This window comes from Dermacentor silvarum, chromosome 9 (assembly GCF_013339745.2).
Source record: "Dermacentor silvarum isolate Dsil-2018 chromosome 9, BIME_Dsil_1.4, whole genome shotgun sequence".
In the NCBI taxonomy this organism is placed as follows: Eukaryota; Metazoa; Arthropoda; class Arachnida; order Ixodida; family Ixodidae; genus Dermacentor; species Dermacentor silvarum.
The window spans coordinates 149022894-149046527 of record NC_051162.1 but is presented as its reverse complement, the minus strand read 5'-3'; the positions used below and the strand labels follow the sequence as shown (position 1 = coordinate 149046527).

Below are 23634 nucleotides of genomic sequence, written 5' to 3'. Positions count from 1 at the left end.
CACGCACACACGCACGCACGCACGCACACGCACGCACACACACACAGGGGTGTACGATAATCAGAAATTTTGAATACGAATCAAAGAGTCATGGGGGGGCTCATGTATCAATTTTTGTACAAACACAAGGAATACATGCACTTATATTGGAGTGCCCTGGGGCGAAGTGCCGATGAAAGTGCGGACTTATGGATATACGACTGCATACATGCATTGTGACTAATGAAACGTTGAGCTGAAACCATTGGCGTAGCCTGGGGGGGGGGGGGGAGGGTATGGGGGTCGACCCCCCCTCCCCGAAATTTTCTGACGAACTCCACCCCCTTTCCAACACAACAGAAAGTTTGAGGAGGTGGGCTTCGAAAGAGTGACATGGATGAAAGGGTAAGCTTGAATGTGAAAGTATTGTGAGGGCTACTGGGCGGTCCCAAGAGGGGTGTCATGGGGATGATCCCCTCTCCCATGCACAGAGCGTTGTCGCCCAACTCATGACATGCCTCTACCTCATTCTGGATTTTGTTAACCATAACGGCTGAGGGGGGATAAGCGCTAAAAATTCCACACATAGATAGAGATGGGACGAGCGCGTACATAAAACTTGGAGGCATATTGTTGCTCTCCACCAGGCATTCGTGTCATCGAAGAGCTTCTCATTTCTGGTACTTGACCAAATGATCGACCACGCTTCGCGGAAGAAAAGCATTCCGAAAATATTGCGACTTGCTTGTCTAGGAAACTCATAACAAGCACCCCCCCCCCCTTTTTTTTTCTCTTCTTTTTATTTCTCTTGAATGTGACTTTCATTATGTTAATAAACTTGAGAAGAGCTAGCTTGCTGTTAGGCTAGTTTGTATGCGCTGTTAAGAATTAACACGGCAAAAAACGCGACAGGAAAGGAAGACGCTACAGAACGCTGATTTGCGCACATCAAAATATATGAAGGACAGGAGTGCTGGGCCAGGGAAGGTGAATAAGTCCACGTAGAAATTGAAATATAGGAATTTTAGGGGTCACCGAGTGCGACAGTGACTAATGGACAAGAATTTTAATAAGAGAGTGGGGTGATGGATGTGAGGAGGGGGGGAGGATGCGTATAGAAGCCATCAAGAACGAATTTGGCAGATAATTATGGACATAGGGAGAGCGATTCGTCTCTGCCCGATCACTCAATACCAGACTGCTACGACCAGTCGCCTAGTTGAGGCTCACCTACCCCGTTGTAACACGTGCTGCTAGCTGTGGAGAGCCCATCCTAACTAAATGTCTCGGCAATTTTCAGAACAGACGGTGTCAGGAGACACGACACTTTCAAATCTCTCGGAGGTACTGGCCCTTATTTTATTGCGAACTATGCTTTCCGTAATTTTCACAAAGGCTTCTAAACAGGAAGCCGCCCTGCTTCGGACTGTCTGCCTCATCAATTCCCGAGTGTAATCAAATAACAGTATGCGTCGTGTGATGACTACAATACCATGATCGCAAGTTACTTCCAAATATCGCTTCAAACAAGTCGACAGCAGGTCACGGAAAGCGAGTGAAACTTGCATCATATGATAGTATTGAAGTTCTAGCGCAAAGCTTCGTTCCTGTATTTTTAAATATAGAATACTATAGCAGGCCCACAATTCCGAAAGCGCTGTCTGCTTTTCCAAGTTGTGTACCATGCAACTAGGTCATCGACATACATTATGTACATTCATGAATTCGTAAACGAAAACTTTTTTCATATTATTTTTAAAAATAGCACAATTTGATGCGAAGTGGCTGCACGCCTTAGCAATGAAAAACGTTTCTCAGGAGTTACACAAAGTGTTGTTTCGGCAATGAAAAAAAATGTGCATCTTCGTTCTTAAAGCAGTCTTGTCCGGGTAGTGGTAGTAGTTTGTCTTTGTGTGGTGTACAATCTCCATATATATATATATATACAGGGTGTCCCAACTATCATGCAGCAAGATTTAAAAATATGCAAATGCCACGTAGCTGGACAGAATCAAGGTTATGCTGTTTGCCGTCGCTTGGAGATACTCAGAGTATTTTTTTGCATTCCGTTAATTAGATAATTAGTCATAAGTAATTAATCAACTTCTAAAATATTATAATTAGATGAAAAGTGTCAATGATAAAATTGTTTAGCAACAGGATAAACTCCTAATACAGCTTTCTGGTGCTCAATACGTGCTACATAAAAGTGTTTTTCTGAGTGTGAAAGAAGCCCGCGAATACATGCAAAGTGCCTCGAGTGGCCAGTTGCGCCTCTTTACTGTAGCCTGCAAGGATTGAAGCTTGGCTGATTTCGTAACGGTGCGTTTTGATGGTGCTCACAGCACACACATGCTAAGGAAAACGGACAGGCATAGTGAAAGAGTGCAATACTCAGTGTTTTATATTCAGTGCCACTGACCCGTTGAAAAATATGTGTTGGAGAGACTGGCAAATGACGACCGTTTGCGTGAGCATCACAATGTTCACAATGCTGTGGAGGGCCATTTGAGCATCCACTGCCGCGACTTGAATGCTCACCTCTTTATAATGAATGCAAATTGATGGCAAAGCATCGGACCTGGCTAACTTGTGTAATTATTGAGGCTGAAATGATAATTAAGCTTGATGATTTGTGTCAGTGCACCTTCTGTTGCACCTTCAGAACATAAACTTGAATATCTTGCCGGGTTTTGAGGCAATTGTGAGCACATTCTTTAAAGATGTCAATTGATGTGTATCATTTGCTCTCCTTTGCCTTGTTTTCCTTCCACTGGTGTATATATTCAATTCTTCACGAAAATAATATCAATTGGAAGTCAGTGCTCTTTTACTCTGTCCATCATTTAATTTTCCTTAGTAAAAGTGTGTTGTGAAAACTAACAAAATCACTACAGCTGTTAATTTGCGGGCTTGCTATAACATTCCATTCTAGTGTATTCAAGTCGCACCATATTTGTATTCGCAAACTGTTTAGAAAAATGCGGTGCTGTGCTACACTAATAGTCTTCAAAGAATGCAACAAACTATGTGCATCCGGTAAAATGCAGTTCCCTTGTTTTATTACTATGTGTAGCAGATAACTGATAGCAGTTGTCACTAACAAGCTCCTCAGCAGACTGGATGTCCAGTTGTGATCGGCATTACATGGATGTATCTAATGATGTAAATAAACATTTTTTTACCAAATGGACTCCACGCAAACTTTATATCTATGAGAAAATATTTTAGTATTTGATTCAGGAATTTCACTACTAAATAACCATTAAGCCAAAGTACCTTGAAAGTATTATCAACCTCATATGAAACAAGTTGCTTGTGTGATGTGCTAGGCAGACTTACATTGGTAAAAAATTTTGCAAGGTACGACAACGAGTCTCGCCTTTGCATAAGCTTTGTTCTCTTCTCTGTACAGGCCAAAAGAAAGCAACCTGCCTCCAGCAACCAACATGGCTCTGCACAGACCAAAAGAAAGCAGCCTTCCTCCAGCAACCAATATGGCTACGTGGCTGTTGTATCGGCTAAGACTGTGCATTCGCAAATGGCCACACAGTTCAGTGACAGAGCTGATGTTGCAGTCGGGCCCTCGGGGATCAACAGGTCAACCCAGACACCACCTGTTGCTACCTTTGTTACCAGGCTGAACAGCTGGACAGATACCGATGATCTTGTCAGCTTCCAGGACAGTGGCTCTGAGCCATGTGGATAAACAGGTAAATGTTTGTAAGCTGGAAAAAGTAAACCACAGGTGGTGGTGGTAGGAATCAGTTGGTAGTCAGATTCATTGTCAACATAGTATAGTAGGAAAGAGGTTGTTCAGTCGCGCTCTCCCATGTCGTTTTGTACTACTAACGTAAAAGGGTTTTTTGCCTACTAAGACTTCTTAATGCAGCTTGACAGTAGACTGCCTAAGTATCTCTGTCAAAACTATAGAAGGGTGAATGAGTGAGCACATGGTTAACAAATCAGCCATAGTCATCCTCTACTGTCACAATCATTGTGTTACTACCCAGAGCCATACCCATGAATTATTTTCGGGAGGGGTTCCGTACGGATAACTGCGGCTATTTTGAAACTTTATAATATACACTCACATCTTTTCAAGTGTGAATGAAGCCCTTCGATGACATACTATTATAGTAGGCTTCCATTAATTAGACTCCTGTTAATTCAATTTTTTGGTTAATTTGATCCCCACCAGCTGTTCTGGCTGGTGCCCATGAAATTTTATGCGCCCAAACTTCCGTTATTTCAGTGCTAAAATTAGACTTTGCCGGATAATTCAAACTTGGTCAGTCAGCACGCAAGCTCCTGACCCCTATGATGACCCCAATAGCGATCCCGTTAGTGACAGCGTCTGTTTCAGCAAAGCTTAGGTCACAGTGGATGCGTTGAACAGACGTTGTATCTCCCATCGAAAACACCTATTTTAGGCCTGCCCTATGCATATTTTCAAGTGATAACTGTAGCTCACCATGTATGATTATGGTAAGACCGTATAGGCTTGGGCTAGTCGGTACATACTCGATAGGGGAACAGCGTAAAAAAACACGACAAGAAGGGAGACACACACCCAGCACTGGTGTGTATCTCCCTTCTTGTCGTGTGTTTTTGCGCTGTTCCCCTATTGAGTCTGATTATGGTATTTACTAATTCTAATGTGCACCTTATTTTTCACGAATAATGGGCTGAAAAGTGCCTGCGCAGTGCAATCAGATACGAAGCCAGAACTGCCTTCACGGCGTTTGTATGCATTGCTGCATAACACGGATGTATTGAAAAACGGTGTGGTGAAGCTGACCTTAGGAGACCAGCCGCCATTGTGCAACACATATTTTTCTTGCTATAGAATAGGTTGTGTGCTAGATATTTACTTTGTTTAGGCATTTTAATCTAATTTCTACGTTAGTTTTCAACTTTACACAAGTAGAAAGTCACCCATTTGATTCGGAGACATGTTAGAATCAGGCAAATACTGGCACATGAATAGTAGTGTTGGTGTTTTTTTCTGCATCTTGTTTAATTCGACCCGCCTGATAATTCGATCAGTTTCGTCGGTCCCGTCAAGGTCGAATTAACGAAAGTCGATGTTATAAAGATATTATATGCATAATGACATAGGTATATGTAAATTGCGCTGAGCAGTATATCGCCGCAGCAATAATTTCGGTAGGTGTTAGAACACCCTAACCCTCCGCTTATTTACAGCCCTGTTACTACCACTCATGCTGATCGCCTTCGGTACAGTAAGATTGCTATAGAGGGTGCAGAAAACATGCCTCAAGTGACTGAATGATGGCACTCTCCGAACGTATATATTGGGTGTGATGAGAATAGACAGGGTTCTTCAAGTCACGGCAATGGCCCGGTGCACTTTCTCCTTGCTAGTGAGCTCTGGGTAGCTCAACCACACTCTGAACAATGCCACTTCATGGCATGAGAATGCCGAACGCTGAGCAGCCCGCAACTCCGTTGGTAACTGCGAGCATCGCTCTCCACCACTCTTCACTAATGACCCAAGTCAGTGGCCAGCATGGCTACACTTATTAGAGGTATATGCGTTTGCGTCAGGTCTGACTGCCACTTCCAAAGAGGCCAAGGCGCGCACGCTCCTGTACTGCAGGGGTACTCAAGCATGGGTCATTCTTGCTTCGCTCATGACAGATGCCGAGGCCTATCGCTCCTCCGAAGGCGTGAAAGAGGCACTCACAGGCCACTTAGTGCATCCGGTCAACGAAGTACACGAATCCAGCCAGTTTCCCCGATGTGCGCAGGTGCCTGGCGAAAAGGTGAATGCCTTCCACACTACTCTGGAATGTGGTGCAAATAGTCGTCGGCAGACGTCGAACGCCCTGTATGCGACCAATTTGTTGTCGGCCTGCTCTAACCACTCGCTTGTCGGACTAGCTTTGCCGAAACCGAAAACTGATGCTTCGGGATGCACTCACTCAAGCTAGAGTGCACAAAAATGCCAAAAACGAAAAGAAATTACAAACTGGAAACTTGCAGCTAGGTTCCCTCAATGTCCAACGCTGTGTCGCGAAAACAAACCAAGATTACGGCGTGGTTACAGTTTCGGGAAGCTTCCAGAAGCAGAGAGAACCAGCACCATGACCAGCCTCGAGGCGGATTGAAAGGTTAGTGCAGCTACTACAGCAATGAACAGCATTCACGCTCAATCTGTCGTGCTCGAAAAGTGACCAGCAACTTTTGCAGAAAAAGGGAACATTTTGCATCAGGTTGCTGCTCTAGGATGAATTGTCTCAGTCACCTCCAGCTGCTCTCTGTCGAGTTGTTGCAAGAACAAGGCCAGCACTTTGTGGTACATTTGAACAGTGACACCCTTGTCTTCGAAATAGACTCTTGAGTGGATGTTCCCGTTGTGCCCCGCTCATTTTCTGGATGTCCTGCCTCGCTGGACCAACCCACCGGTAGACAGCTTATTGGTCTGGGCCGCTGTAAACTGGACTTGCTCAGTACGATCCCCGCGACCCTGTCTTGGTGATGCCACTCTATCAACTAAAATTTGCACATTTACATGCTCCTCTTCGGCTATGCCACGATAGCCCACTTCGTTTACTCTGTGGCAGACACCAGTGCCGCCATGATGCCATCATCGCCTCCAACTGCAACGCCGCTGTTCACAGGACTAGGTATGATGCTGGAAGAGTACCACATCTGCATTAAGCCTGGAGTTGTGTCCTTTTGCGCAGTGGTCGCAATGTGGATACCCATTGCACGCAGGGGGATGGCGAAAGACTAACTGGACAAACTGTAGAAGCAAGGTGTCATTCGTCAAGTTGACAGATGATGATGATAGATGATGTGCAGACCTATGTGACAAAGGTGGTAGGACGGTGACAGCATCACGGCGAACGAATAAAAACAGACGACGATAGTATGATAAGCGTCGGATGATGAATTTGCAATGATGACAACACTATGACAATGAATGCATGATGACTGTACGATGACAACAGTGGCATAATCATGATTGAAGGAATTACATTGATGGAACGATGGTGGTATGACGACAATGAGATGATGTTTCTGAAATGATCTCACTGGTAGGATAACAGCATGACGACAGTAAGACGAGAATCGGATGACGAATCTGGAACGACAACAACGGGCATCATGACGATGGCATGACAATGAGTGCATGATGATGGCTGTATAACGACAACAATGGCATGACAACAGTGGCATAATCACGATTGAATGACAAAGAAGGAATGACATCAATGGAATGGTAAAGGCGGTGTGATGACAATGGGATGCCAATGGGATGACATTTCTGAAGTGATGGCGATGGTTCGATAACAGCACAACGATGATGGCATGACAGCAATGAGATGTTGATGACTGTATGACGATGATGGCATGACGACAATGGGATAACAATGATGATGACTGTAGATGAGGGCATGATGAGAGCCAGATGACAAAGTTGGAATGATGACGACGGCACCACAACCATGAGCACACACTTAGTGGCCCAATCTAGTAGACAACTTAGCTCACTGAGCCAACGTAAGAGGCTAAATGGATAGATAAACTCAAAAGTCCCTGAAGTAGGCAAGCATTGCTGATCGCATTAATATTATATGCTTTGCTCTTTGTTTCAATGCCTTGTGCGAGGTAACTCTTTCTGTGATGGCAGATGAACCGGTGATGGTCGCAATATCATAAGCAAGGTTGTTCCTGTCTCTGGATGTGTGTGGAAAAAATCAGATGCCTAAATGACAATATGAGTGTGAGGATATGTTACGTTTAATGAATTACTTGTGTGAGAGGATATACATGACGGTTGAACAAGAGGGTATACATAACTAGAATATCATTAATTTGCTATCCTCATTATAATGTTCGTTGCTCACTATGCAAATGCGCACTTCACTTCAACTTGTCAGTTTTCATTTGAGGTAATGGGAAAGAATGGTGTGTGTTTCCATATGTTCTCTACATGGCACTAGGTATATAACTGTCATTTCGCGTGTCGACCTTATCAACTGGAGTTGCATGCTATGTGTAACCATCATCATCGGCCTCTTTCATGTCCACTGCAGGACAGTGGAATTTATCAGTGGTTTTCACTGGGTGACCATTACATTGATAGACTGTATCCTGTGCTTGCATGTTTTCTGATTTCATCATACCACCTCTGCCATCCCCGACTGAGCTTTCCATTCTGTTCCTCTAATAGACCACCCGTTACCTGCTGCATGCATTGCATGACCTGAGGCTACAGGACATGCTAGGCACAAGGTCAGGCAAACGTCTCCAGAACGGACATGTTTGGCCTTTACTCAGGGACGAGAAACAGAAATTAGGACGCCATGTTTCCTTGTACCATCTCTGTGTAACATTATGCAGGCCAAGCCTGTCCATATGCACCAGTGTTGTGTTAATCTCCAGTACCTGTATCTGGCCTCAGCCAACTTCATCCTATGCCTACACATTTCCTCATGTCATGAGACGTTCCTAGTCTTCTGTTCCCTCAAGTGCATTTCTTTGCCATTGGCAGTGATTTTCTTGCTCTAACAAACTACTGTTGCCCAAGTTGCACCCTGCATCTGTCATATACCTCCTCTTGTCTTTTCTTTCTAGACTGAAAAGGAGTGCGCTACCTCTGGCAGTGGGCACAATCTTACTCCGCTGCTACCTACTCGTAGGTAACAAACGAAGAAGCAGGGTCTGCAAGCAGTGCAAAGGAAAGGGTTCATGTGAAAAGTGCATGGGTACTTTAATGAGGGAATTTAAGGTAACCCTGGAACAGTTGAACCTTCAAGAACCTCCTGCTGGATGCGGTTTAAGGACCTGATGTCTGCAGTGGTGCTACATCATAGAACAGCAGCATTAACAAGAAAGGTGCATCATTATGTTTCTTCAGGAGCTCCTTTAATGCTTCACTAAGGAGCTCCTTTGATGCTTCTCTAAGGAGCTCCTTTAAAACCCATCTTGAGAAGTGTCATATCAACCTAACAAATATAAGATCTCTAATTTGCTGTGTGCGAGCACCTTATAGAGCTTTATTTTTGCACATATAGTGGCGATATTTTGCAATTTCGAACTGCAGTTGCACGTCTCGTTCACAATAGGTTGAGTGCTCTGCATACATGGGGAAAGGCTACAGGCTCTGGCTTTCACTGCTGGCCATGTACTCGAGCGATTTAGCTCTAGTTTTCCAATTCAAATGCAATGGTAATGTAGTATTGGACTTGTTAAAGCGACATTAAAAAGAAAAATAATTTAGCGGTAATAGTAGAGCACTTTTCCACAATACCAAGGAAGCCACTCGTACCGTGAAAAGACGGTTATTAAGCCAGAAAAGATGCAAAGATGAAAGATGGGTTGTGAAGCTACATTGAAGTTCCTGCACCAGCATGCCGGGGATCATGAATTTTGACGGTGTCTGCATAGGTCTATTCAATTTTTTTTAATCGGTAAAGATGGGCTACACTGTATTCTAAAAGAGTCAAAGACTGAACTTGGCAAGCTTAAAGAACTTGTACCGAGCCACAGCGGCCGAAATCTGAAAAAAAAATTACATTGAAATCAGTGACCTCGGACTAATGTACCGGCTCTGAGGTTCCGACGTGAAATTCGGAAAATGGAACTTTTACCTGGTTTTGTTCTTGCAATAATCAACCTCTTACCGTTAAGTTAAGGAATATATAGTTCTGCAGGAATTATTTATCGGTCTAAACTGACTTTGTGTTTCTCTTTAGTGTCCCTTTAAGCAGCCACTCAAGTGATGTGAATAAAGCTTACCGCAATTATGTAAAGTAATATTGCTGTAGTAGATTTCCGGAAAGCAGCATTTTATTTTTCACCCTAGGTGTTTAAGAAAAAAATCTTTAAATTATGCCAAGATTATTATATTTTTGTAACTCTATAATAAAAACAGATACTGAAGCTCTGTTGACTGCTCCTCATTGCTCCAATGTTATGGAGTGTAATTTTGTTACGTGTACTGAAACAGTTTGTTTACAGTATGGTGTTGTAAAGCTTCTCTTTCAGTGATGTCTCCAAACCCGGGTAATTTTTGCTGAACCATTTGTCATAATCCGGATACTTTTCATACAAATAAATAGGTATATCATGATGGCATATCACTCTGCACAGCTTCATTTGTAGTCTTCCCATGAGCGCCAAATGCGAGGCGCCCCACTGACCTTTGGTTAATTGTCATCGAGTCCCGACCTTACCCCTGACTTCAAGCAAACAACACCATATTTCCAAATGTAAGCCCATTTAGCAGACGACAGCGACAAAAACTTGCACTAGCCAAAGCTGGCCAGAGTCAGTCTGGTTTCAGACAAGCCAAAGTAGCACAGTCAGTTTCGTTAGTTTAGTGCGCGGTCACTAAAAACTTTGTCATGTAATGAGCCTTCTGTAATTGCGCTAATTACAGCCCACAAGCGGAAGCGTGGGCACGTCACTCAATAGGGATCGAAGGCTGTATCTCTTGCAGGCGCTATCATTAGAAAGTTCTAGATTAGGGAATACAAGTGGCTTGCTTGCGCAAGAACTAGGGGCCATGATACGACTACTTGCGTTCTTTGTAACACATGCATCTCCCCACACGCCAGCTGGTTATGTTGGCTGGATCCGGAGAACAATAGACGCTCTGACGTCACACCAGACTTTTCTTCCCTAAGTAGTCCCCAGAATTGTGTGTTATTTCTCTGTTCGTTGCCTATGACGCTGCTCAGTACCTGGGCCGCGATATTGTAGCGATATCTTTTAGAGCAACTACCCCAGGTACAAACCCAGAAAACGCCTGGTTCCGTAAATGTTCGAGCTCTGCCAAGGTCAAACTGGGACTTAGCCTGCCACTACCGATAGCTGCTGCATACGCTGCGTGGGCGCCCATATCTTGAAAACGATCTGCGATTTGGACAAAGTGTGCAGTCGCGTGGGCCTCATTTTCAAAGTGATCTGCGATGTGTACAAAGTACACCGAGTGCTGGTAGATTCGTATCCGCTGTGCTTTCTACCAAGCAAAACCGTGCTATAGCTTGACAAACTTGGTTTAACACGGCAAAAATTTTCCCGATGCTAATACAGTGATGGAAGTGCTGCTCCAATTGCTCCAAACTGTTCTAAAAAAGAAATGCTGCTACATGCTGCTCCAAACTGTCATTCTGGTTTGTAACTGCTCCGAACCTGCTCCAAAATAGCATTGGGAAACCCGATCTCATACTGATTTCCAACTGCTGCTGTGGCAGCTGTGATATGTGACTGATTAATTTTACATTGTGATGCTCAGCTTTATCGTCTTTGATCTAATTTCTGCTACAAGAACTGGCATTTTAAATATACAGCTCATTTAGCTGTATTTTCGAACTTGACATGCAGACTACTTTGGTGAAATGTGAAAGTGACTGAGATTACTTTCACCTTGTACCGATTATCAACTGCTGCTTTGGCACCGGTTATATGTGATTGTGGTTACTTTTATAAAGTGGCACTCAGCTTTACTAGTTTGAGCTCATTTCTGCAACAAGTACTGGTATTTTAAATATAAAGCTAATTTTACTACGCATTCGATAACCATCCATCTTCTTAATTGTTTGTTTCGGGAAATTTGCATTGATTATTGTAGGTGCAATATGCTTCGTAATAAATATTAAAAATTATGAGACGCTTCAGTGATGCTTGTAACTCCAGGAGTCCTATGGCATATTTTGCCATCTGCTCCGAAAAAACAGCAGTAGCAGCTCCAAACTAGCATTTTTTTTGCTACGAAATCTGCTCCAAAAAGTAAAATGTTGCTTCTGTAGTGAAGACGAATGCCCGGCGCTGCAGCCACATCGCCAGTCATCCGGGAAGCGCGAGCTCGAGATTGCCTGAGCCGCTCTGGTTGAGACACGCTGCCAACGCTGCCCGCTGCTCTCTTGTACTGTGTTCACATTAGATTCTGGTGGAGGTGCTGCGGTTTCCCCCAACCTGGAATTACGCACCCGAACTCTGCCGTCCGTCATGCCTGACGACCCCAGCCCGACATCCCCACCGGTTACTCCAGCCATCGTATGTGCCGGTGCCCAGCGTCAGCGGGATCCTGACATCTTCTGCGGCACCGATGAGAAAGACGTTGAAGATTGGCTAGAATCGTATGAACGCGCCAGCAACACTAACAAATGGGACGACACCCAGAAGCTCAACAACGCGATGTTCTATCTGTCGGGCGTCGCCAAGCTGTGGTTTCGAAACCACGAAGCCGATCTCCGCACATGGGCTCGCTTCAAAACCAGCATTGCAGACGTTTTCGGCCGCCCTGGCATGCGCAAGCTTCGCGCTGAACAACGCCTGCGCAGCCGATCCCAGCAAACTGGTGAAACGTTCACCAGCTACATAGAGGACATCGTCGACCTCTGCCGGCGTGTCAACCCGTCGATGGCGGAGGGGGACAAGGTACGTTACATCATGAAGGGCATTTCCGACGATGCCTTTCATATGCTGCTGTCAAAAAGCCCTGACACAGTTTCTCAGGTCATTGAGCTTTGCCAGAGTTTCGACGAGCTCTGCAGGCAGCGTCTTCTCACACGGCGCCCACCTGTGTCCGATGAAAGCCTCGCGAGCGTGGCCGTGGCTCCTGACATGGACTCCCTGCTTTGCCAAATTAAAGAGTTCGTCCGTGCTGAGGTCGCTCGCCAGCTTTCGCTGCTGTCCTCAGCCACGTCACCACCCTCGTCTTTGCCGGCCAACCTTCGCCAGGTCATCCAAGAGCAAGTTTGCGCATCTCTCCCTTCTGCCCGCGAGACTCCACCGGTGCCGACTCCCGTTGCTTTTCCCGAGGTGACTGCACCTCTTAGCTATGCCGAGGCTCTCGCACGGCCACCACCTCAGACCTTTGCGCCATTCCCATCAGCCGTGCCACTGCGTCCAGCCCCTCACTTCGTTCAGCCGCGGTACCCACACAGCAGTGGACAATGGCGCACTCCTGACAACCGCCCAATATGTTTTGCATGTGGTCTACCTGGCCACATTGCACGATTTTGCCGTCGCCGCCCAACATCCTACCGCCGTAGCTTCGACACCGAATCATACGGTTCACCATACCCGTCGTCCTCCGCGCCTCAGAACCCTGGCCAGATGTCTTCTTACTTGGACCACCGCCCTCTTGTTGATCGCCGTTCGCCATCGCCCCGACGTCGCTCGCTTTCACCGATGCGTCGTCGTCCTTCTACGCCGGAACGGGAAAACTAATCGCCGCAGTTCCAGAGGCGAGAACTGCGTCACCCACGAACAGACCAAGGCCTCTCCCTTCTCCGACTAATTATTGATGTATATGTGGACGGCGTCGCTGCACTCGCCCTCGTTGACACTGGTGCCGCAGTTTCGGTTATTAGTGCCACACTTTGCCGTTCGCTCAGGAAAGTTACGACGCCACTGTCAAACGTATCCCTTCGTACTGCCAGCGCAGACCGCATCACGCCTGCAGCTGCGTGTACTGCTTGTGTTGTGATCAACGGCCTCCTCTACATCGTCGAATTTTTGATGCTGTGTTCTTGTTCCCATGATCTTATTTTGGGCTGGGACTTCCTTTCCGCTAATAAGGCCATCATCGACTGTTCTCGTGCTGAGGTGGAATTTCAAACGCTGTGCGACGCCCCGCTCCTTGACGCTCGTGAACCTGACGATAAAGTTTTTGTTGACGAAGACGTTACCATTCCACCGCACTCTTCTGCCCTAGCCACGGTGTCATGCAACCTTGTTGCTGATGCCAGCGCACTTTTTACGCCATCCGCCATTTTCGCTCGTCGCAAATGTTCCCCGCTGCCTTTCGCTGTTTTGGACGTTCATGCCGGCATCAGCAGACTGTTCGTCTCCAACCAATTGTCCTGTCCTCTCACTTTGCTTCGTGGGGAATGCGTTGGCCGCGTCCAGTGTGTCGACCCTGCTGCCATCATTGATATGCCAACTGGTTCCACCGCCACTCATGAGGTCGCCGGAATGACCTGTAACCCCGCGCAGGAGCCGACTTCGCCAGATGTTCTCCATAGCTCCATCGCCGACACGTTGACTGTTTCCCAATGCGCCCAGCTTCTACGCCTTCTCGACAAGTTCCGTTCGTCTTTCGACTGCCAGCATGTTCCCTTGGGCCGCACGTCAACTGTTTGTAATCGCATCGACACGGGTACTAGTGCGCCACTGCGACAAAGACCCTATCGTGTATCCGCGACAGAGCGCCGTGTCATCGATGACCAAGTAGCTGACATGCTGAAGCGCGGCGTCATTCAGCCTTCGGATAGCCCCTGGGCATCTCCCGTTGTTCTTGTTAAGAAGAAGGACGGATCGATTCGATTCTGTGTCGATTACCGTCGTCTTAACAAAATAACTCGTAAAGATGTTTACCCTCTTCCGAGAATTGACGATGCCCTTGACTGTCTCCAAGGCGCAGAGTTCTTCTCTTCTATCGACTTACGTAGCGGCTATTGGCAAGTCCCCATGGCACCCGAAGACCAACCTAAGACGGCCTTTGTAACACCAGATGGCCTATATGAATTTCGTGTCATGCCTTTCGGGCTTTGCAACGCCCCAGCCACATTTGAGCGTATGATGGACAACCTGTTGCGTGGTCTCAAGTGGAAAACGTGCCTGTGCTACTTAGATGATGTGGTTATTTTTTCGCCCGATTTTCCCACCCATCTCTGTCGGCTGGAGGAAGTGTTACAGTGCCTAACTGCCGCCGGCCTTCAGCTCAACCTGAAGAAATGCCACTTTGGCGCAAGTCAGCTCACCATCCTTGGCCATGTCGTATCTAAACACGGTATTCTTCCTGACGCCGCCAAGCTCCGTGCAGTTGCCGATTTTCCCAAACCTTCTTCCGTACGAGAACTTCGCAGCTTCCTTGGCCTCTGCTCTTACTTTTGCCGCTTCATTCGGAATTTTGCGTCCATCACTGCTCCCTTAAATCAGCTTCTACGGAGCGACTTGAACAATTACGCCTGGTCCCCTGCCTGTGACGATGCCTTCCAAGAGTTGCGTCGTCTATTAACATCGCCGCCTATACTGCGTCACTTCGACCCGAGTGCTCCGATCGAAGTACACACTGACGCCAGCGGTGTTGGGCTCGGCGCTGTGCTCGCGCAGCGCAAATCTGGGTTCGACGAGTACGTCGTTGCATATGCAAGCCGCACCCTCACCAAAGCAGAGACAAATTATTCCGTTACGGAGAAAGAATGTTTGGCCATAATCTGGGCACTTGGTAAATTTCGACCCTACCTCTATGGCCGCCCCTTTGACGTAATTACAGACCACCATGCACTTTGTTGGCTGTCCACATTGAAGGACCCCTCAGGTCGATTAGCTCGCTGGGCTTTGCGGTTGCAAGATTTCAACGTGCGCATTGTCTACAGGTCTGGCCACCGCCACACCGATGCCGACGCGCTTTCCCGTTCGCCCGTGTCAACCGTAAGCGATGCCTGCCTCTCTGCCGTTGACCACGTACTTTCGTTCCCAGTAGGCTGCGACATGGCTTCGGAGCAACGCAAGGATGCCTGGATTAGTGCTCTTATCCGCTTCCTTTCTAACCCGTCGACTGTTCCTCCACCTTCTCGAGCTTTGCGCCGTCAAGCTTCGCACTTCGAAATGCGGGATGGACTTCTCTATCGCCGGAATTACGTCTCCGACGTCCGCAAGTGGTTGCTCGTCATACCGCGACATCTTCGTGGTGAAATATGTTCTGCCTTCCACACTGACCCGCAGTGTGCACACGCGGGTGTCTTCAAGACGTACACCCGGCTTCGCTCCAGGTTTTATTGGCGTGGCATGTACACCTTTGTGTGCAAGTACATTCGGTCGTGCCCTCAGTGCCAACGCCGCAAAGTTCCTTCTCAGCATGTCTCTGGTCCACTCCAGCCAATCCCGTGTCCTGCCAGGCCCTTCGATCGCATTGGGATTGACCTGTATGGACCCCTTCCGAGCACGGCTTCCGGAAACCGCTGGATAGTCGTCGCCATCGACCACTTGACGCGATACGCAGAAACAGCCACTCTGCCTGCTGCCACAGCTCGTGATATGGCATCCTTCCTACTGAAAAACTTTATTCTCCGTCACGGTGCACCTCGCGAACTTTTGAGCGATAGAGGACGTGTGTTCCTCTCCGAAGTCGTAAACGCGCTCCTTACTGAATGTCGCATCGTTCATCGCACCACCACCGCCTACCATCCTCAAACTAACGGTCTGACGGAAAGATTTAACCGCACCCTTGGCGACATGCTCTCCAAATACGTCGCCTCTGATCACACTGATTGGGACCTCATTCTGCCATTCATCACGTTTGCCTACAACATTGCACCACAGGCGACCACAAACTTTTCCCCATTCTTCCTCTTGTACGGCCGCGAACCTTCGACTACTCTCGACACCATTCTTCCGTACAGACCCGATTCATCCGAATGTACACCCATCTCTGAAGTTGCCCGCCGCGCCGAGGAATGCCGTCAACTCGCCCGTTCCTTTACAGCCGTCGACCAATGGCAACAAAAATCTCGACGTGACGATGATCACACGCATTGTCACTTTCTTCCGGACTCCTTTGTGTGGCTTTGGGTTCCTGCCGTTCCTGCTGGCCTCTCATCCAAGCTTGTATCAAAATATCAAGGACCCTACCGTGTTGTAGCGCAGACATCGCCTGTGAACTATATTGTCGAGCCTGTCACGCCACCTAGGGACCAACGCTGTCGTGGTCGTGAAACCATCCACGTACAACGCCTGAAGCCGTATTACGACCCCTTGATTCTATGTTCACCATGAGTCGCCAGGATGGCTCCTTTTCCGATGGGGGGTGATTGTAGTGAAGACGAATGCCCGGCGCTGCAGCCACATCGCCAGTCATCCGGGAAGCGCGAGCTCGAGATTGCCTGAGCCGCTCTGGTGGAGACACGCTGCCAACGCTGCCCACTGCTCTCTTGTACTGTGTTCACATTAGACTTCCATCACTGCTAATGTCTTCCGGCGCTTTTCGCGTCCGTCAGTGGCCGCTTTCGACGCTACACCCCAGACGGAGTGTTGCTTGACCACTCAATGACGTGTACTGCGCCGAAAGGCATTAGCATTGGGAAAATGCATCGCTAGGAAATCGCGGCCCTGGCACGTCACGTTAACATGAGAACATAGCCGGTGTGCTTGAAGAAAGATCGGGGAGATCACACCAGAGTTACGGGGGCTAGATGGGTACCAGTGTTGAGATCACCCGTTTAGTGGGTCAGCGGCTAAGTGCGTCAACCATCGCTGCATGTTTTGGAGTAAACACTTTACTCAATGCAAGAAAATGCTACAGAACGTGTGAGATCACCACAAGAAACACGTGGACAGTGGAGGGGCGACAAATGCGGCATTGACGTCCCTTCGTTGGAAAGTGTTTTGAGACCGAAAGAATCGCATTGTGATTACGCACAAGTTCCTCAGTATGAGAATTCGTCGTTAGAAAATGCTAAAAGTAAAAACTATGTTATATGATGTGGTCCGTTAGGTAATTTTGGCTTTTCAATGAGGAGAATGCACAAAGCCGTGATCAGAGGGTTTCGGCCAATGACTGTATGCAAGAAAGACCATTAATTCAGTGTTTCAAATCAATCGTCTGTAATGTGAGTGAATGTGTGGTGGGCGCTTTTAACGTCTGCAGCTACTCTTCAGTGAATGAACGCTGTGGTGTTGTACTGACTGCACCGGACTTTCTCAGTGTAGAAAACTGAAATAAGCTAGTACTCGTGTTTAGTTGAATCTAATGGTGTTGCATTGAATGGACGAAAATGTTGAGTGCAAAATCTTTCCCGGTGATAAAGTACGAACACGGCATGCCTAAGTTGTGCACCAGAAGTTCCCAGTGCAGTGGAACCTTGTTTTTGTTAAACTGATTGTTTGCATGTCTTGAGATAACTCACTTGCTTAAAATACCACATTTATATTTATAACACAAGCAGTCTCAGGGATATATGAAGCAATAGTATAGATGTAGTACATTGGAGTTGGGCAAAAATTTGTACAGTACTATATTGCAGTATTAGGTTGAGTTAACAGATGTCACAGTACAAATTATCAACTGGATAATGGTTACACTGAGCTGTAACACAGATGTTGCCCTTATATTGGCAGGATCTCATGAGAGTGATCTCAACATCATTTGCTTTCATAATTTGAGAGGCACTTGCAAAATTCCTTAACTGAACTTTTTCTGTGCTGTAATACAGCCCTGCAGTTGGTGCTTCACTGTCTCCTTTCTTCTGTCCCCTTTTCACGAAATTCGCGCCACAGTCAAAAGTATACCTAGGAAAACCCTGCATGTTTTTTTATATCAAGATTGTGTTCACATGCATGTCTAGAAAAAAAAAATGTCAGTTTGCAGTGGTCAAATGCTTTTATTCTGAACACTGACGTTGCACGAAACATATCACACACGAAGTCGAGCTGCAAGAAAGTTGTTTGCTAATTTCAAAGCTGGTGTTACACCTAGTAGTGGGATTTCTGCTCGCCACTATTGCAAGGTGGTAGTTTATCCCCCACGAGTAATGCTAATGGTATTTATCCTGTATGGGAGAACTAACTACCTTGAAATAATTTCCATGTGCTGTTTTCCAAAGTGTGTCTACAGTGGATTTATCAAAATGTTATGGATGAAGATAGTGGGGATCACATTAGCCAATGCCGACACGGGGTCACACCAACAAATGGGAGATGCCAGACTGTTTCAAGCAAGTATGTGCACTGCGTTTTGGGTTTCTTTTCGACACATGCATCATACAGAGATTCACAGGTTTGCACCCAGTGAAAATGCTGATGAAATCATTCAATCTGTCGCAACCCATTGCATATGCTGTCTGAGGTGCCTCATGTGGTTGACTGTATTCCGCTATGCTGTTTCATCAAAAGCACTGGTTGATGCCGCCAGCGTAGTGGACATGGTATCCATTGGCTGCTGAGATGCGGCTAAGTTGGTGAAAAAATAAAAAGGATGTTAAAGCCATAAACTTGACGTAATTAGTTATTTGGAAACCCGTTAGGTGGAGAGAAGTAATTAGATGAGACAGCCACCCAATCATAGCAATTGCTACAAATTTAGGAAACCCATATGGGTTCCACGGAAGAATAGTCCTGGTCCGGGACTCGAACCCGCGACCACCGCCTCTCCGGAGGCAGCCACTCCACCATCTGAGCTAACCAGGCAGCTAGCAGATGGCAGGGCGAAGTCGAATTTATCAACAACTCGAAGCAAAGGCAAGTGTTTGACGTAATAGTGCAGCGGAAACCCGCTAGGTGGAGAGAATTAATTAAATGGAAAAATGAGATATCCACCCAATTGTAGCCAAAATGGTCATACAAGATTTCTTGTTTATGCCTAGCCTTTCAAACAATGCATGAACCCTTACCAGCTTGCTCAGCTTTCTGTCCCATAAGTTGCATTGTTTTCTTGCATCTGGACTAAAATATGGCCCAACGGCCCCATGACCCTGCTAAGCACCAAAAATGACGCAAGATTGATACATGTAAGCCCATTACTCCATGATGGGCAACACTCAGGCATGTGCTTGTGTTCTTGCTGTAAATACTAGAGAGAGTGAGCAAGGCACTCTTGGGAAAGGTACCCGGCCCCGACTCGGCCTTAAAGGCTGGGGCGAGTCTGTTTGGTGAGCCATATGTACTGCGGCGGTGGCGAAATGATCGAGCGTCCGACTCGTATGTGGGAGGTGCTTGGATAGAATCCCAGTGCCGCTGGGAACCCACCAGTTATTTTATTGGGTAGACATGTCCCACTGGCGCTCAGTTGTTTGTAGGAGTTTTCATTTTGAAACGTGCCCTATAGAGATTTGAAAGGCCTCTATGGTGCTCCTTGTGCCACCACAGCAATGGCGACATAGTCGAGCATTTGCCACAGCTGTGGGAGGCATGTTAGTGCTGCCACCTGGTACCGGTATCGGTAAAATAGGTATAACTGCACTCCCGGTCAGGTGCTCAGCCATTATGGGACGCTTGGAAGGAGGTGTGTCTCCCCAATTCGAGGGTGTCTCCACGTAATCGCTGCATTAGGATCTCACACAGAGAATTGACCCCCTTCTTAAATCACTAGAGGGCCCCTTGCAAGATGAGAACCCCTATAAGGAGCCGAGCACTGGGCCAGGGGACATCTATACTCATTAGGAGAACTGGTGAGTTCGTGGCGACGAACAGTGCATATTTAGAGTGGCATAGAATCGAGCGGGAGGAATAATTTATATTACACTGGCCCAGATCTCAGCTACTGTGACGCAGATCCTTTGTTACAGACAGATTTGACTGTGAGGTTTTCCACTAGTGTCGTTGCTGACAAATGAACAAGTAAATAAGAAAAAAAAATCTAATGCAATGGTAAACTCGACGGTAATGCAGTTCCACTCAATGTGAAAGCTGTGGAACTGCGAAGCAGTGATTAGCCGGTGTTTCCCTTGTGTTGTCCTTGTGTTTATCTTGTTTTATCCTGTGCTTATTTTGTGTTTAGCAATCCATCATCCATTTTGACACCTGTGCTAAGGCACAACTGGTGGGAAACCGCCACGTACATGGAGCCAAAGCCTTTGCTGATGATAGTTAGAAGCGATTTTGACAAATTTCTGTTAATTAATCTGCTTAATGCCTGATAATTCCTGTCTTTTAAATTATTCTGAATTATGTTAGTTTATTTTGAACTGGTTTTGATCAATTCTGCACTTGTTTTGACCCTGTTTTGAGCACTTATTTTTGAGCGTAATCATGCGGTAGACACCGACAGCCGAGGCCCCTAAAAGTGCTTCGCAATTTAAACATCTTCTATTCATTAAGCTGCTGTGTGGTATGAATGCTCGTGCTATAATTGTTATTAATGAAATCTATTGAGACGAATCGTCCGTGTAAAAATATTATACTATTAGGAAGATTAATCTCAAAACTAAAAATATAAATCTATTAATAAAATCGTATTTGAACAGTTACGTAATTTACATACTGCGAGTTTTAGCGTAAATAATTACTGAAAAATAGGTGCTTTCCTCATATAGTCAAGGCCTTCAGCAAGTGCCCCCCACCGAAAAAAAAAATCCTGGTTACGGACCTCGGTCATCCGCACGCTCCGTGCCATTCGATCGGCTCACAAGGGGTGCAGCTCTTCACAGCAAACCTAACCAGGGCAAGGTGACAGTGCGCGGCCGCCGATACCGCCAGTTCCCATTTTATGCACACCGGGTCCTTCACCCGGTTTGCGGACTGGCGGTTCACCCATAAAGCTAGGCTGAACCTCCTACCTTTGAACGGAGCCTGCATGTGGATGATTGGCCGAGACCAGCGGTGCAGTGCGTGTGGGTACACAAGGGAGACCCTGCCCCACGTACTCTGTCACTGTATGTCCAAGAGCGCCATGCATACAGCTCGCCATAAACAACATCGTGGCTCGCCTCCGGACTGCGTGCCGGAACCGCTTTTCGATCACATATGAGAACTGGCCTGTCGGCACCACCAGTCTCCGCCCAGACCTCGTCATGACTTGCGCGGGAGGAGGCGATGGTCATCGACGTCTGCTGTTCCTTCGACAGCAGACCAGAGGCCCTCGCCGAAGCCCGTAACGCCAAGATCTCAAAGTATGAGCCCGTGTGACATCTTGCACAACGCTACCAACGCGTCACTGTCGACGCCATCATCGTTGGTGCTGTGGGCTCTTGGGATCCTAAAAATGACTCAGCCATGCGGAAGATTTGCTCACGCTCGTATCTTAAATTATTTAAGAGGTTGGTCATGAGCGAAATCATCAACGCGTCACGCGAAATATATCACCATCACGTGGAACCTCGCTAGCCTTTGCTGGCAGCATGGGCCTTGAAATAGACTTTTATGTTCTTTTATTGCGATAGCAATTATATGGACACTCCAAGCGGATTGCTGCCGTCGGCGTCGCCGTGAGCGTCCGTATTAAGTCCAAGAGCGATAAAATCGTCGCCGCGCGCCGTATGTGCGAGTGAAAGCGCGCGAGGGACGCGCGCTTTCACAGAGAGCGAACGCAGGGCGGAGAGCAAACGCGACCGTCGCGCGAAAGGCCGATGGGGGAATGGGAGGGAGGGGGTCGACGTCGTGCTGCGGCACCAACGGCGCAAGAATAACTGGTGACTCAGTCTTGCACGTGAAATGAGGAAAGCAGGAAGGCAACGCGGGAGGGAGGGGTTGCGTCTTCTACTCTGCCCGCAACTGCGCACTTGTACTTTGAGCGGCCGGTCGTCCGCGTCGTATCTTGAAAGCGATCTGCAGCCGGCTCATAGCTTTGTATGTGTTGTGCTTTCGCCGCTCAGTTTCCGTTGCAGCGATAGACCCCACGAACCTTCGCTCCCTGCTGCGGCTGCGCTTGCTCACGCCAGCGTTTGGACAGCGGTTGTCTGCGGTCGTCGAGCGGGATTGTCGAGTGTTTGCTTGTGCGCGCTGACACCATGCTTGTTAATTCAGTTAGTAAGCGAATGTGTCCGAGTTTATACAGCCGATAAAACTACTATCCTTACTCCGTGTAGCACTCTACTAATTTGCTATCACAATTTATGCTTCGCCTTTCGGGCAAAACTGCGACTTTTTTATTTTTGACTTCACTTGCCTTGTTTCGTCTCCCTTTAGTGAGCTCCGCATAGACGATTTGTGCTCCCCCCTCGTTCCATTTTCTCTTTATTTCATTTCTTGGTTTTTTTCTCACTTTCCTTTTTTAACATTTGAATTAAATCCTCTGTTCTTAAATTCTTGCCTGGGACCTCTTTGGGTCCCTGGTGGGTCAAGGGTAGTTCAAGGGGGCGTTACAGGTCCCGGAGCCCACCACCAGGAGTCCACAGGGGTATGTGCCATTGTGCTTAGACCCTCTCTGCACTATCTCCGTGATCCGCCCACGAGACCGGAGTTTTTGCTCGCACACATGAAAATTTCACGGGCCCCTAGCCATAAACAGCTTGGCTATAAAAATTCCCCTCTCACTTGTCAGATACGAGAATATAGTTATTTGGTACAAATACCTGTGCCTCTGTAGCAGCTGCTGTTCAAGGGTCACTTTGGGTGTGAGGTGATTAACTGTCTTGTAACATATATTACATTTAATTTAAACCGTTGCTGCATACATTTCTGGCTCGTAAGGTGCTGTGAATAGGGCAGGTCACTTGGTGTAGTAGTATATGATAAGTAATCTGCCACTATTTTTTTTGAAGTGCTCGTTAGATGGTAACCGTATGTGAAGTAATTCAGACTTTACAGAAGACGTCTGCAGCATTTCTCTGAATGAAATCAATGACCAAGGCAAACAGTAGGAATCATTCAATGCAGCATGCATACATCAGCGGCGCATACACCTTCGCATTGTTTATATCTCATTCAAGACATGAACTTGCGCTCACGTCAAGACCAGATACGCTAGCACTGGCAAGTTTGAAAGCGTGTTAGCTCGCGACGAGTCGGTGTTGCGGAAGATAACAATGCGAGGGCTACGATGTCACAATCGCAGTCTGTACTTCAACCGCACGCGGCAACACGAGTACGGGTCGCATGCGCGCGAATTCGCAGCGCAAATAAGCGATGGTTTTCCAACTCGCCATTTGAGTCGGCATCTTCAGGGTCGAAGCAGCTTAAGTATCTTGAAAGTGAAATGGCAGGGTCCACGTCGCGTTACAGCTGAAGGAC

The 23634-nt window shown here is 47.0% G+C and overlaps 1 protein-coding gene across 6 annotated transcripts in view; it reads left to right on the top strand.

Moving 5' to 3' along the window:
* LOC119464527 (uncharacterized) overlaps positions 1-23634 on the top strand; it is a 73585-nt gene that overhangs the window by 724 nt on the left and 49227 nt on the right. The window contains exons 2-3 of one of the 6 annotated variants that reach the window (XR_007463471.1): positions 3395-3692; positions 8590-9080. The exons of 2 other annotated variants lie outside the window; for them this stretch is intronic. Coding sequence is in view for 3 of the 4 variants with exons in the window: in XM_049656098.1 (XP_049512055.1) it covers positions 3395-3688 (294 nt within the window). In the remaining variant the exon portion in view is untranslated. Of the gene's footprint in view, positions 1-3394; positions 3693-5643; positions 5780-8589; positions 10093-23634 lie in introns of those variants that run through there. 3 more of the 6 variants (XM_049656098.1, XM_049656100.1, XM_049656099.1) reach the window with 3 other exon arrangements.